General features: G+C 36.9%; 1 protein-coding gene across 1 annotated transcript; it reads right to left on the bottom strand.

The window, feature by feature from the left end:
* Nucleotides 1-13,002: 13,002 nt before the first annotated feature.
* On the bottom strand, nt 13,003-13,756 carry LOC107620195 (uncharacterized). Its single transcript, XM_016322396.1, has 4 exons — nt 13,558-13,756; nt 13,331-13,464; nt 13,159-13,278; nt 13,003-13,044 (listed from the first exon to the last, which is right to left on the bottom strand). Exons 1-4 carry the CDS (start codon nt 13,754-13,756, stop codon nt 13,003-13,005), a joined length of 495 nt encoding a protein of 164 aa, XP_016177882.1.
* Between the last annotated feature and the right edge of the window lie 973 nt (nt 13,757-14,729).

Genomic DNA, 14,729 nt, shown 5'->3' on the forward strand with positions numbered 1-14,729 from the left:
TTTGATTCAACACTTCCTTTTGATATCGAAGAAAATAAGGAAGCTAGCCCTGCAAAGAATGTTAGAGGTGGCTTGAATATTGCAAACCTGATCCCAATTTTCAAGGACCAAGACATCACCCCATTTGAGCAAGATCCACATTCTCATTTGCTTTAACTTAACTCCAAAGAAATTGACCAAGAAATTGAAGTAAAAAAGGTGGATCAAGATGTACTTGACCTTAGTGCACTCCTTGGCGTCATGTCCAAAATTTCCAAAGGGAAGGATAAAGGTTTGTCAATTTCTGGAAACAAATTAGTATATTTAGTGACTAGTTCTAAAATTCCAAGTTCTATTAAAGAAGTTCAACATCAAGTATCGACCAAGCCCACCATGGATCCCAACATGTTTAAAATTTTGAAACAGTTGAGAACTTTGCTTGCCAACCCTGTCGAAGCACGATCCACTCGAGACGATCTGAACACTACTCTCAATGAAATTTTGAGCTCCAATATTTAATTTCAAACATGTTAATAAACTTTTCGAAGACCGTGGCAAACTTGAAGACTAGAGGAAAAAATTAAGAACAATCAAAGATTGAGATACAAAGCTTGACGCTTCCCTAGTTATCAAGAAGGAAAAGTTTTCAAAGTTTGAAACTCATTTAAATACTGCTTCTGTCAAATTGGACCATCTTGCAAAAAGAAAAGAAGCATTAAAGAGAGAGCTTGCTGAGGTCGAACAGAATGAGACCCTTCTTCGAGGTCCCTTCAAAAAGATTCAACAAAGGAAACAAACTCTTGATCAAGAGATTATATCCTTATCGAAGGAGAAAACTGATCTAGAGGCTCGAGCTACTCATATTCGTGATGTAAAAAAGAAATAATTGCAAAAGCTTCAAATGCTCGAGCGAGAACAAAACGGACTGAAAGATGAACTGGATCAACTTTTGCAACCATATGATGATTGAGAGTTTGGTATGCTAAGTGAATTTTGTAATCCTTTAAATTCTATGATGCTTTTTCGTTTTCCATAACACTTTTTGATAGTTGATTGTCATTCGCTTGACTTGTTAACTTTGAATTAGTTTAAGTATTTACCATTTATTGATTTCACTTTTCTACCAGTATCAGTGTCTTTAATTTGATATGCATTTCCTAAATACACTTTGACTATTTAGTAAGGACCTTCCCGATTTGGTGACCATTTACTATATACTTTCGATTTCTTTTCAAACGGAAGAATAACCGTCATCACTAACTCGCCATTTTGAAATACTTTACTCTTGACGCATCGATTATAGCTATTAGTTTTTTTCCCTGTCGAATAATAATATGCAATGCCATTAAACGCTCATTGTCTAACTTGTTCAATTCTCGAACATTGCATTCCAATAATCCTCGACAAGGAAATATTCTTGTTTCATCACTATTATAGTATTCAAATTAATTTCTAAAGGCAAAAACAACATCGTGGCTATAAACTAACTTATAAGGAGATGTTTTATTCGACCCTCGTGATGAATTCGATATGCCCACAACACTTGGCTTAAAGTTTCATGCCAATTATGAGGTTTACGTCCAACATGTTTTTTAATTAAACCTATTATGATTTTATTCGCTGCCTCTACTTAGCCTTTTGATTGTACATAGTAAGGCGTTGATGTAACCAATTTAATACTCATAGATGCTGCAAATTTAGTTATGTGTCGACCAACGAACATAGTCCCTTCGTCAATACTTATTGTCTGGGAAATACCATATCGATAGATAATATTTTCCTTGATAAATCTACAAGAACATTTTGTGTTACATTAACCAAAGCTATAACTTCGACCTATTTGGTAAAATAATTAATCACTACTAAAATGTACTTATGACCCTTCAATGACGATGGATAAATCAAACTAATTAAATCTAAAGTTCAACCTCAAAATGGCCATGGCTTGATAATGGAAAGCAAGTCTAATGCAGGCACTTGGGCAATGTTTGGTTAGTGTCCATGTCTAGCCAAGACACAGACACAATAGTACATGTATATTGTTTGGTTAGTTAATACATAGAATATTTTAGGATACGGATGGACACAGGTATACACAAATACACAAATTTTGTGTACCAGCTTGAAGGTGAGACACGAAGACACAGTACATGAGACACAAATTATTTTCATTTTTACCCCTTGTTATCCAGAGACTCAGACCCTTCTTTCTTCTTTCTCACCTTACTCCCTCCCTCCATGCATGATATACTCTCCTTTCTTCTTCCCCCTCTATCCCTTTGTGTTGTTTTCTCCTCTCTCCTCTTTCGTTTTTTGGCTACCACTCCTTATGTCTCTCTTTTTTCGCTTCCACTTGTTCTCAGATCTTGGTTTATCTTGTATGTTGCCGGTCACGACATGCTACCATTGTTGCTTGTTCGGTGATGCAGCTGTGGGTGCTGCTGGGTTCATATTCTTTACTTTCCAAGATGCGCCATTATATGTCCCTCTCACGTTGCCGTCTTCCCTTTTTTGCCACTCTGCACTATGCAATCCTTCTTAATTTTTGCCTCACCATTGATCTGTCTCTTTTGTTTTTCTTTTTGTTTATTTAAAAAAAAAAGATGATGTTCTTGCCTTCCTCTTTACTCCCAAATAGTGATTGTTGTGAAATTTCTTAGCTATTTTTTGCTAATTGATTTTTGTTGGTGTGTGTAATGATGAATCCATGGTGGTAGAGGGGATGGTTACTGGCAGCGGTAGTGAATAATTTTTTTTTTCTGAAAAAGCTTATTATAGGGTTAATATAGACTTTTTACAATTTTTATTGTGTCTTGTTCAATTTTTACCAAACACAATACATATACACTGATAATTTGTATCTATGTCTTTAATGTCTATGTCTCTGTGTCTATGTCTCAACTTATTGATAAACCAAATGCTGCCTTGTTGAACTATCCCATGTTTTTGACATTCCATACAAGCCTTAGCATATCCAATACAATCCTTTACCATAGTTGGCCAAAAACACTTGATCACGGTGAATAACCCATTTCATTCTTTCACCAACTTGATGTGCCCCACAAATTCCTTCATGGACTTCACCTAAAGCAATCATATCCTCAAATTAGCTTAGACATTTCATAACATTCCCATCGACACTTTTTTTATATAATCCGTCTCCCAACATCACAAAGTTCATCGATTGCAACTTTAATTTTCAATCAATATGTGTATTAAGATTCTTTAAATACGAAGCGGTTGTTTTTGGCAATCATCATCATCCCAATCATCTATCACCAACACTTATCTTTCTCCAATTGGCACTAAAATTTGTTGTACCTTTGCTAACTTGTTCAATGTATAAGGAGAGATTTTGTATTTTGAAATAATATAGGCTAATTCATTCACATTTTCATTAAAAATCCTTGGGATGTGAATTAATGACACATGTCGAAATGATATTAATAATTTCATGCTGCTAACAAATACTTTTGTAGAATTTCATTTACACACTTAAACTCTTTGGATAATTATTTCAATACCAATTGAGAATCTCCTAATATTTCGACATCTTGTGCCCCTTTGCTAACTAAAAACTCTAAACCAAGTATTAATATCTCATATTTAGCCATATTATTAGAACAAAGAAATTTCAATTCAAAAAAAAATTTTGATAGGATATCATTTGGGGATATAATTAAAATACCAATGCCAACGCCATCTTTGTGTTTTGATATATCAAAATACAATTTTCAAGGCTTGACTTTGACATAATCTGTCTCTTGGTCATTTAGATTACCCGGTCGATCGACCAAGAAATCTGCAATGACTTGGTCATTCGCAGGGACATACTGTAAATCGAATTCGGTCAAAGTAAGCATCCATTTACCTATTCAAGCGCACAAGAGTGGGTAAGACAGCATATACTTTACAAAATCTGTCTTTGCAATGACTTTAATAGTTTTAGCAACCATGTAATATTTGAGCTTCATGCAAGAATAATAGTGACAAACATAATTTTTGACATGGAAATATAGAGACTCAACATCAAATAGTACTCATCTTAGATAATATATTACCCTTTCATTGCCTACTTCATCAGCTTAGGCTAATATGCATCCGATTGTAGTAGTAGAAGCTGAAATGTATAATTTCAAAGGTTCAAATGCTCAAACGGTTGCTATAATAGGAGCATTGGCAAGATAAGTTTTAATGGAATCAAAAGCTTCTTGATGGGCATCAATCCATAAATAATGTGATTTGCCTTTTAATTTTATTAAAGATACAAAAATATTCTTGTTCAACTAGATAAATTAGAAATAAATCGATGCAAGAAATTAACTTTGTCTAAAATAGATTGGACTTCTTTCTTTGATCTTGGTGGTGGTAACTCTAAAATAGTTTTAGCTTTGTTTTGATCAATTACAATTCCCTTCTTTTGAACCACAAAACCCAGGAAATTACCAGCAGAAACACTAAAAACACATTTTAAATTATTCATTTTTAAATCCTTTCAACGCATAGTTTCAAATGCTTTACATAAATGCTCAAAATATTGATCCGTTGAAATTGATTTGACCATGACATTGTCAATATAAATCTCCATAAACTTGCCAAGATATTCATGAAAAATAACATTCATGGCTCTTTGATATGATCCTTTGTATTTTTTAATCCAAAAGTCATCATCCCCCATTCATAAGTTTCTAAAGCACCAAGACATCGAAACGTTATTTTTGACACATGTTCTTCAACAATAAAAATTTGATTATATCTAGAATACCCCTCCATGAAGCTTAAAAATTCATTCCCCACAGCAGAATCAATTAACATGTCTCCTATTGGCATATGGTACTCATCTTTGGAGTAGCATTTAAATCGTGAAAGTCTATACAAATGCGTCCATTTTTCTTGATCACTAGAACTATGTTCGACACGCAATCAACATATCGAGCAGTGCGAATGAATTTGACTTTGATAAATCGCTCAATCTTTTCCTTAATTTTAAGGTTAATTTTAGGTGCAAAATGTCGAGGAGCATGTTTAATAGGCCAAAAATTTGGCTTCGATGGTAAGCGATGTTCAACCAAAGAACGATTAAGACCAGACATTTTGTCATAATCTCAAGCAAAACAATCTTTGTATTCACCCAATAGCTTAATCAATCTTTCTAAAAAATAGGGATTAATATTTTTAGTAATGTAAGTTGGGCTTGTTAACTTCATTAGTTTCCAAGTTAATTTCCTCAAGTGGGTCTTGTGATTCAAAACCTTTCTTGATATGATCATCATGAATAAAAGTTTTTTCAAAACCCAAAGGTTCAAGATCATATATACTATCCAAAGAAAATTTATTAGAATTATGACAGAAAGAACTACATTTATTGATATCATTAGCCAAAACAGTTGTTGAATCCTTTTGAGTACAAGATGCTTGGTGCACAAAATTGTGATCATCAACAATGGCGCCAAAGACTTGGTGCTCTCAAACGTGAATCACACTTTGTCACAACTTCGCACAACTAACCAGCAAGTGCACTGGATCATCCAAGTAATAAACCTTATGTGAGTAAGGGTCGATCCCACGGAGATTGTCAGCCTGAAGCAAGCTATGGTCACCTTGTAAATCTCAGTCAGGCGGATTCAAATGGTTTTAGAGATTTGATAATTAAACGATAAATAAAACATAAAATAAAGATAGAGATACTTATGTAATTCATTGGTGAGAATTTCAGATAAGCGTATAGAGATGCTTTTGTTCCTCCTGAACCTCTGCTTTCCTGCTGTCTTTATCCAACCTTCATACTCCTTTCCATGGCAAGCTGTATGTTGGGCATCACCGTTGTCAATGGTTACATCCCGTCCTCTCAGTGAAAATGGTCTAATGCACTGTCACTGCATGGCTAATCATCTGTCGGTTCTTGATCATACTGGAATAGGATTCAGTGCTCCTTTTGCGTCTGTCACTATGCCCAGCACTCGCGAGTTTGAAGTTCGTCACAGCCATCCCTTCCCAAATCCTACTCGGAATACCACAGACAAGGTTTAGACTTTTCGGATCTCAGGAATGGCCGTCCATGGATTCTAACTTATACCACGAAGATTCTAATATCTCGGACTCGGTCCCCTGTATTAGATACCTAAGAGATACTCATTCTATCTCATTTTCATGTAGAACGGAAGTGGTTGTCAGGCACGCGTTCATAGGTGAGAATGGTGATGAGCGTCACATAATCATCACATTCATCATGTTCTTGGGTGCGAATGAATATCTTAGAATAGGAATAAGCTTGAATTGAATAGAAAAACAATAGTACTTTGCATTAATTCTTGAGGAACAGCAGAGTTCCACACCTTAATCTATGGTGTGTAAAAACTCTACCGTTGAAAATACATAAGTGATGAAGGTTCAGGCATGACCGAATGGCCAGCCCCCATAAAGGTCTAAGATAGCATAAAACTGATCAAAGATGATCCAAAGATGTAAATACAATAGTAAAAAGTCCTATTTATACTAAACTAGTTACTAGGGTTTACAAAAATGAGTAAATGATGCAGAAATCCACTTCTAGGGCCCACTTGGTGTGTGATTGGGCTGAGCATTGAAGCTTTCACATGTAGAGGTCTTTCTTGGAGTTAAACGCCAGTTTGTAAACTATTTCTGGTGTTTAACTCCACTTTACGACCTGTTTCTGGCGTTTAACTCCAGAATAGGGCAGGAAGCTGGCGTTGAATGCCAGTTTGCGTCGTCTAAACTCGGGCAAAATATGGACTATTATATATTTCTGAAAAGCCCTGGATGTCTACTTTCCAACGCAATTAAGAGCGCACCATTTGGACTTCTGTAGCTCCAGAAAATTCACTTTGAGTGCAGGGAGGTCAGAATCCAACAGCATCTGCAGTCCTTCTTCAGCCTCAGAATCTGATTTTTGCTCAAGTCCCTCAATTTCAGCCAGAAATTACCTGAAATCACAGAAAAACACACAAACTCATAGTAAAATCCAGAAATGTGAATTTTATTTAAAAACTAATAAAAATATACTAAAAACTAACTAAATCATACTAAGAACTATGTAAAAACAATGCCAAAAAGCATATAAATTATCCACTCATCAATGCTTGAGATACATCGACAAGAAGTTGACTGACAATATGGGCTCTATCAAAACAAACTGAACTTGAAATCCTAAAACTAGAAGGAAAAGTACATGTTGCAGAAAATAAATCCCTATTATATTGGCTTTATTAGCCAAATCCGAACTAGAGAGTAAACTTCATGTTGCATAATTTAAAGCCCTAACAGGTTCAACTTCATCAAAAGAAACACTACAAGAAAGAAAAGTACATGTTGCAGAATTAAAACCAGCTACATAATTACTTAAAAGAAAATAAATATATCGACACAACTTCTTCTTCATTAGACATTTGGTAGATTTTGTTGATCGAGACCCCTCTTTTTTTAAGTACTCCCAACCAATTGGAGTATAGTCGACCTTTGGGAGCCTGAGCTTTACGCTGAACCCCTCAGTAGTTAGAAAACAACCTTCACAATTATAGAGACTGAGGTTCCTGTCGACATCAAGAGACTTTAACTTGTCATTATAAACCTTGAATTCAACATGCATCTGCTCGACATAAAGGCTATCATCAGCCCTAATCACTTCAGTCTTTCCTTCATCAGTTCAAAAGAGAAGACTTTGATGCATAAACAAAGGCACGACTCCCACACCATAAATCTAGTCACGCTCAAGTAAGGCATTATAATTGGCTCTGGAGTCTGGAAGTAACTACCACTAACATAGTCCTTCTAGTCCATGACCCCACTTTAACCATGAGAGTAGCTAGACCTTTTGCCCGAGTTAAAACCCCACTATAGTCATCGATATGTTTTTCGACTTTAAGTAGCATTCTCTTTGGTAGAAGGATGATAGCAGAACCACCATCAATGAGGACCTTGTTAACTAGGATGCCACTCAAAGTTGCTTTAATATGCAACAGTCAAAGATGTGCCTTTTGCTTTTTAATAGGTTTGTTAAAACACCATACTTCCTCATTTTCACAAATGAAGGCAAAAGCGTCCTTGTCAATGGAGTCAGCATTGTACTCTCCACTAAGACTACCTTCATATTGACCAACGAATTCAGAAGGTATAATAGAAATAATACTAGTCATCTCCTCATTCTCTTCCTCGAAAAAATCTTCATCAAGATCAGGATCAGAGTATTAGATGTATTTGTTTTGGGCAATGAAGCTTCAACAGCTTTATCTTTCCCTTCGATAATAACATGTTCTTTTCCGTTGGCAAATATCTCACCATTTGTCGGGAAAACTATAGAATCCAATGTAGATGGTTTTGTCCCCTGATCTAGTATACACTTGATGGAATCGTCCACCGCCTCGATTCCCCCAGTTTTTCCTCAAGTGTTTGGGTTATGACCTCGACCTCGACTTCGTCCATGGTAGCCACATTCAGCCTGTTGCTGTTCATGCTCTCGCACTTCCCGATCTCTAAACTCTTTGCAATTTTTTATCCATATGACCCTAATAGCTTGGGATCAATAGAACAAAGGCAAATAGTTATCCTAAGGGTTTTGAGAAGATTGAGCCTCTGAATGCCTTGTCGAATGTCACTGTCAAGCTTGCTCTTCTTTATGAGCTAATTCTTTTTTCATTTCTTCCCTTTCAAAGATAGTAGCTGTTTCAGCGTCAAATAGTTTTGCACCTTGGGCATAATGAAACATTCGTATCTTTCAGCTTTATATGCATTAGAAAATTCAACAACCCTTCTTTTACTTTATATTGGCTTAAAAATCTCCTAAGGAAGAGTCAAACTCCAGAGAAGTGAAGCCATATTAACCCCCAAAAATTTTGGTTCAACAAAACTAGCACTGATATCGAAGGGATCAGTGCCGACCTTCATCTATTTTTTTCCTTCGTCAAACTTTAGTTTGCCTTCTGTAACACCCTAACTATCAAAAGTCACGCTTCCGGCTGCGCTGCTCTGATAGCTCGAATATTACTACGACTCTTATACTATTTAATACTAAAATAAGAGCCTGTTTAAAATTTAAAACCGCACAACCTTTCAAAAACACTTTTTCGTTGAAAACATAAACATACATGTACATACAAACCATATATATATATATACATAACTCTAGCTTACAAACATACATATCATAATTTCCTATCCCTCTTACAAACTTAATAAAGATAAAGGCGAGGGAAAAATAATAGCTAAGATAATACAAAAATACCGAATAAACAGAAAATGAAAATAAATCTTCTGAAGCTTCGTCGTCCATATCCTGAAAAGGAATAACCTGTAGAGGAGTGAGAACGTCGTCCTCGCTTGTTCTCACTATAGGGTTACAGAAATTGCTATAACAAGATACGTAAAATAGAATTATTCTTAGAGTACAGCGATCATCACTCGTCTTATGAGTCTTTCCAAAAACCTTGAGTACACATTCGAAATCTAGAAAATCCATTTTGAAGACTTGGTAAATTTCTCAAATATTTTAAAACAAAACCCTTTTCCTTTCTTGCAAAATCTGAAAAGTTTTTCCTAGACAGTATGAATGACCAACATGTCCCAAACATAGGTTCAATTAAGTCTATGCTGTAAGAGTTTGATTTTTCATACTTTTCTAGACCACAACCGTGAAAGCAGTTACCTACGTGGTATAAATGTTCATCCTGTTCCAAGCATAGGTTCATTAAGTCTATACTGAAGCAGTCAGATACTTTATACAGAACTAGAACTCAACATACCAACCACGGCCTCAAGCCTATCCAATCTAACACGGCCCCCGGCCCAAACAACTCAATCATCAACCAATTCATCACAAACCAACCAATCAAACACAATCACAAATAATTTAGTTCAAACACAATCAATAGCAATTACAACAAATATAGCAGTTAGCAGTTAACATAAGTATTCACATAGACAAACCAATTACAATATGCATACCCAAACAATGTCACATAAATGCAAATGATGAATGTCTGTCCTACAGGCTGTGATATCACATTGTCGGTTCAATTGCCAACTCGACACATCTCTATGGAGATGTCGCCCTTCGAAATCATCATATGGGAACCCCCGAGATATAGTGCTCAGATCACTGTCTAGGGTTTTGCGCCTGCACGCTCTATTGATCCGAAGGGATGCGAGCGGGATACTCTTGCCACCGACCTCGCATCTCACCGCAAGCGGGACGAACCACCGCCCTTACGCTGCCGCCGCTACCTCGACAGGCGGGATCCAACCGTAGCCCCTGCCGGGTGCATAGCGTCTCATACCCTCAATATAAAACAGTAGTCCAGTGGTTTTTCAGAAAAAATTTTTCAACACATCAATCAGGCTCAATATCTTATTTCAAAATCATTCTTGGCCCATTTACTTTTAAATAACAACCGTATTCAATTCACACCTTGCCAATAATCACTTTTCAAAACGGAGCCACTTTCCACTTCTTTCCAACACTTTCAAACAATCTCAAAACCATGCCAAATTCAAAATCATCTTTCGAGAGACTCAAAATCATTCATTTCTAAATCAGGATTCGGTCATAAAATTCCTCAGCGGAGTCTCAAGACTTCAGGGGAGAATAACCTAACTCATTTTCTTAAATTCATTGAAAACCTCTGAAACCTTAACTTCTTGATTTGAAATATAAAGAATAGAATTTAAACCAAAACCAAGTCATGTATCCAAATATTCCGAACCAATTTCAAAACCAACTTACTTAAACCAAAACCAAAGCACAATTTCATTCTTAAATCTGTTTCCTAAGGCTCAGAAATTATTTCAGTTTTACTAAATCAAAGCTTTAGAGAATACTTCAAACTTTTCCTAAAATGTCGTCAAGTGAAATTAGTAAATCAAAATCCAAGTTTCTTTTAAATCCATTAAAACTTCCCCAAATTTGCTTACTTAATCAAATTTCAAAACATAATTATTTTCATCTTTAGATCGACTTTAAAACAAAATCCTTTTCTAAAATAGTTTACATTCAAAATATAATAATTTTCTCAATAAAAGATTTCAAACCTAATTCATTTATCAGTAATTCAATTCAAGGCATAATTCCTTCTCTTTAAAATATCATTTCAAATAAAAACCCAGACATATAGAAATTTCGGCAGCATCTCCCCTAAAACTTGGACTTTGCCACCCTTTTCGGGTCCCAACCAAACCAATCATCAACCCTTCTCAATGGGTTCAAGACCAAATCAGTTTCCAATAAACAAAACTCAGACTTTCAAGCTATCAAAATCATTTCAAATCAACCAATCTAAAAATATCCAATTTATATTTCACTCAAACACGCAACCATATTCATCCAAGACATAATCAGACAACCCATAAGACTCACATAATCACCAGAAATACATTTCGCACAGCATATCTATTTATAACAATTCCAATTTTAAAGTGAATTAGTTTGAATAAAAAGCCCCTACCTCGATCAGCAAAACCATAACCTAAGCGCCTCACGGAAAGCCTTTCATCTCGATCCGAAACCAACAACAAAAACCTCGGCTCTGATTGCTCTCTCAAAAGCAGAAACAGCTACAAACGGCACAGGTAAACCGGATTCTAACTCCTAAAACCATTAACATTGCAATTACTTTATTACACGGACCAGAAAACTAACGCAGGGCTTTCGAAACAGAAATACTCACTGAAATAACAAAATGAAGCAGCCGCAACTCCAAATCGACCCGGCAGCGGCTCCGTCAACAACCTCAAGCGACAGCGGCGATGTAAAATACCTGATGACGGCGACGTAAATAAGAAGTGACTGAACTATGTAGCGGCAGTCCCGGTGGTGGTTCCGGCGGCGGCAACTCGCGATGACTCCTAGCACAAACAGCCGCAGCATAACTCTCATGGTAAAGGTGAACTTTAACGGATAAGGAACCTGAAGACGGGTTAAAGCTTACCAAATGACACCGGCTTCAGTGGCAATTTTCGGTGGCCGCAGCAGCGGCGTGGAGCTCCAGCGGCAGAGGCTCGGCCATAAGCTTAGGCAGCGGCAGATCTGGCGGCGACGGCTCCTCAACGGCGACACACTCCACTGTGGCAGCTCCCTCGCAGCACGTCTCTCTCTCCCTCTCGCGAATGGTGACAGCGTCTGGCAGCAGGGAGGACGAACGGCGACAGCGACTTCTCCTCCTCGCACGACTCTCTCTCCATTTCTGGTCTTCCTCTCGACGGTGACGGGTCGGGACGAACGGATCGGTGGTAACGGGTCAGACCCGCGCCTCCACTTCCCGCGGTTGAGCTCTCTCACGCTCGTTCTTCCTCTCTCTTCCTCTCGGTGACAGAGGCGCGACTCATGGCTCCATGGACGGATGACAATGGCGGTACAGATTGGGCAGCGGCAGCAACGTGGCCTCCTTCCCCCTTTCCTCGTTCCTCCTTCCCGTCAGCCCTCTTCTCCTTTTCTTTCTTTCCTTCTTCAGATAACTGTGTGGGTGTGTTTAGACCATCTCCAGTAGGGAACTCATCCAAGTTCCTGTTTATGGCCCACCTGTCATAAAAAGTAACTCCACATCAGCTTTTGCGTCATAAACAGTAAATAGAAACTCAAAGCATATCTCTCTTCTCCATTAGGAGGAACTAACTTTAGTCCCTGTTGTGGTCCCACTTAATTAATTAATTAAAATACTTGAAATTAATGTAATTAATTTTTTTCAATAATGTAATTTAAATTTATAAATTTAAAAATAATTCACTATTAAAAGATATTAATATTAAATAAATTCATGTATAACAATAATACACAATATATAATTCGGGGTTACACTAATTTGTAAAATTACTTAATACAAAGAAAAAAATAATTAAGCTTTATAGTTGACGACAAGCATTGTGAAATTGTCATGTGTTCAATCAAGTCCTCTTTCAATTGTCTATGCTGCTGCCTATTTCGAAGTTGGGTATTTCTTTGGAGAAGTTGATGGTATGGTACAAAATCTTCTTCCCCCAGATGAGGTTGTGATAAGCCATTTTCGACATCATCATACTCTAAGCCTTGAGCAAAATTTCCTGCATAAGTGTATCTTTCATCTTCAACAATCATATTATGCAATATAATACAAGCTTTCATTATGTTGGAAAGCTTCTTTTTTTCCCAAAAATGAGCTGGACCACGTATAATTGCAAAGCGTGCTTGCAACACACTGAATGCTCGCTCCACATCTTTTCTTTGCCCTTCTTGGTATTGTGCAAATAACTTGCGTTTCTCCCCTTGTGGCTTTGAGATTGATTTGACAAATGTGGCCCATTCAGGATAAATACAATCTGTTAAATAGTATCCCATAGTATAATTATTATCATTAATAGTATAATTTACCTCTAGAGCACGGTCATTTAGAATATCATCGAATACTGGAGAACGATCTAACACGTTCATATCGTTATTTGAACCAGAAACTCCAAAGAACGTATGCCATTTCCAAAGGTCTGAAGATGCTATAACCTCAAGTACTATAGTTACAACCCCACGATAACCACTCATGTACATACCTTTCCACGCCTTTGGACAATTTTTTCATTGCCAATGCATGCAGTCAATGCTACCCAACATGCCAGGGAAGCCACGACCCTCCGCCATTTGTAGTAGGCGTTGTACATCATTTGGATTGGGTTTTCGCAAGTATTCATCCTTGAACACCGAAATGATACCTTCAACAAATTTTTCCAAGCATTCAATTGTAGTGCTCTCGCCTATGCGCACATAATCATCAACAGCATCAGCTGCTACGCCATATGCTAACATCCGTATCGCAGCGGTACATTTCTGGAGTGACGACAAGCCTCTTCTTCCAGTTGCATCAACCTTCTATTGGAAATACAGATAGACGCTTGAGAGAGCGTCTATTATCCGAAAGAACACATGTCTTCTCATTCGAAATCTCCGTCGAAAAATGTCAGCATTATACACCGGTTCATCTGCAAAGTAATCTTGGAAAAGGCGATCATGTCCTGCTTCTCAATCTCTGTTGATCCATCTACGAGTAATTGGGATAAAGCTTCTATCGATACCTTATTCTTCTGAATCTTCGAGTAAACATTCATCCATCCAATTATCTATGAGTGTGTTATCTTGCCGTCTTCTTTTGTCATACAAAGTCTCATTAAACATATCATCAAAATTTCTAGCCATATCTAGAAATGTAATTTTTAGTTCTCTTTCGAGGTGAGAAACAAGAGTTGAAGTGGAGCTGCGGAGTCATTGATAGTTGATATTTACAAGTGTGTCTGCAATAAGTACCTTAACGGCTAGTTAACGGCTAGTTTTGCAACGATCACTTTCATGACAATAAGGGCATAATAATATTGACTAATTTAAAAACTTACATCATAAATAAATAAAACAAACTACATCAGATACCAGTAATACGCAATAAAAATAAGAACATAATACATAACTCTACGAATACAAGGAACCATTAAGTAAACCACTTGGCGATTATTTTCTCACATGCAATCTCATGAAGAGCTCGTTGTTTTTCACTCATTGTAGACGTGTCAGCATTAAGTATTTGCATATCCATCTCCCTTTCCCTTTCCTTGGCCATCCTTTCCATTTTCCTTTCTTTTTCTTTTATCTCCATTTCTTTAATATACCTCTGAGTATGTAATTCTAGTTCTTTCATTGCCGCTTGAGCTTGTAATTCTTGTTCTTTCATTGCCACTTGAATTTGTAACTCCTTCTCTTTGATTGCCATAATCTTTGCTCTATGTTCCTT

The sequence above is a fragment of the Arachis ipaensis genome, chromosome B10, assembly GCF_059453495.1.
Source record: "Arachis ipaensis isolate K30076 ecotype BB chromosome B10, ASM5945349v1, whole genome shotgun sequence".
In the NCBI taxonomy this organism is placed as follows: domain Eukaryota; kingdom Viridiplantae; phylum Streptophyta; class Magnoliopsida; order Fabales; family Fabaceae; genus Arachis; species Arachis ipaensis.

Coding starts and splice junctions, on each gene's coding strand:
- LOC107620195 (XM_016322396.1), bottom strand. CDS start 13,756: ATGTTAGCATATGGCGTAGCAGCTGATGCTGTTGATGATTATGTGCGC. Junction 13,465..13,557: donor TGGCTTCCCTGGCATGTTGG/GTAGCATTGACT, acceptor TTGTAACTATAG/TACTTGAGGTTATAGCATCT. Junction 13,279..13,330: donor TAAATGACCGTGCTCTAGAG/GTAAATTATACT, acceptor ACTATTTAACAG/ATTGTATTTATCCTGAATGG.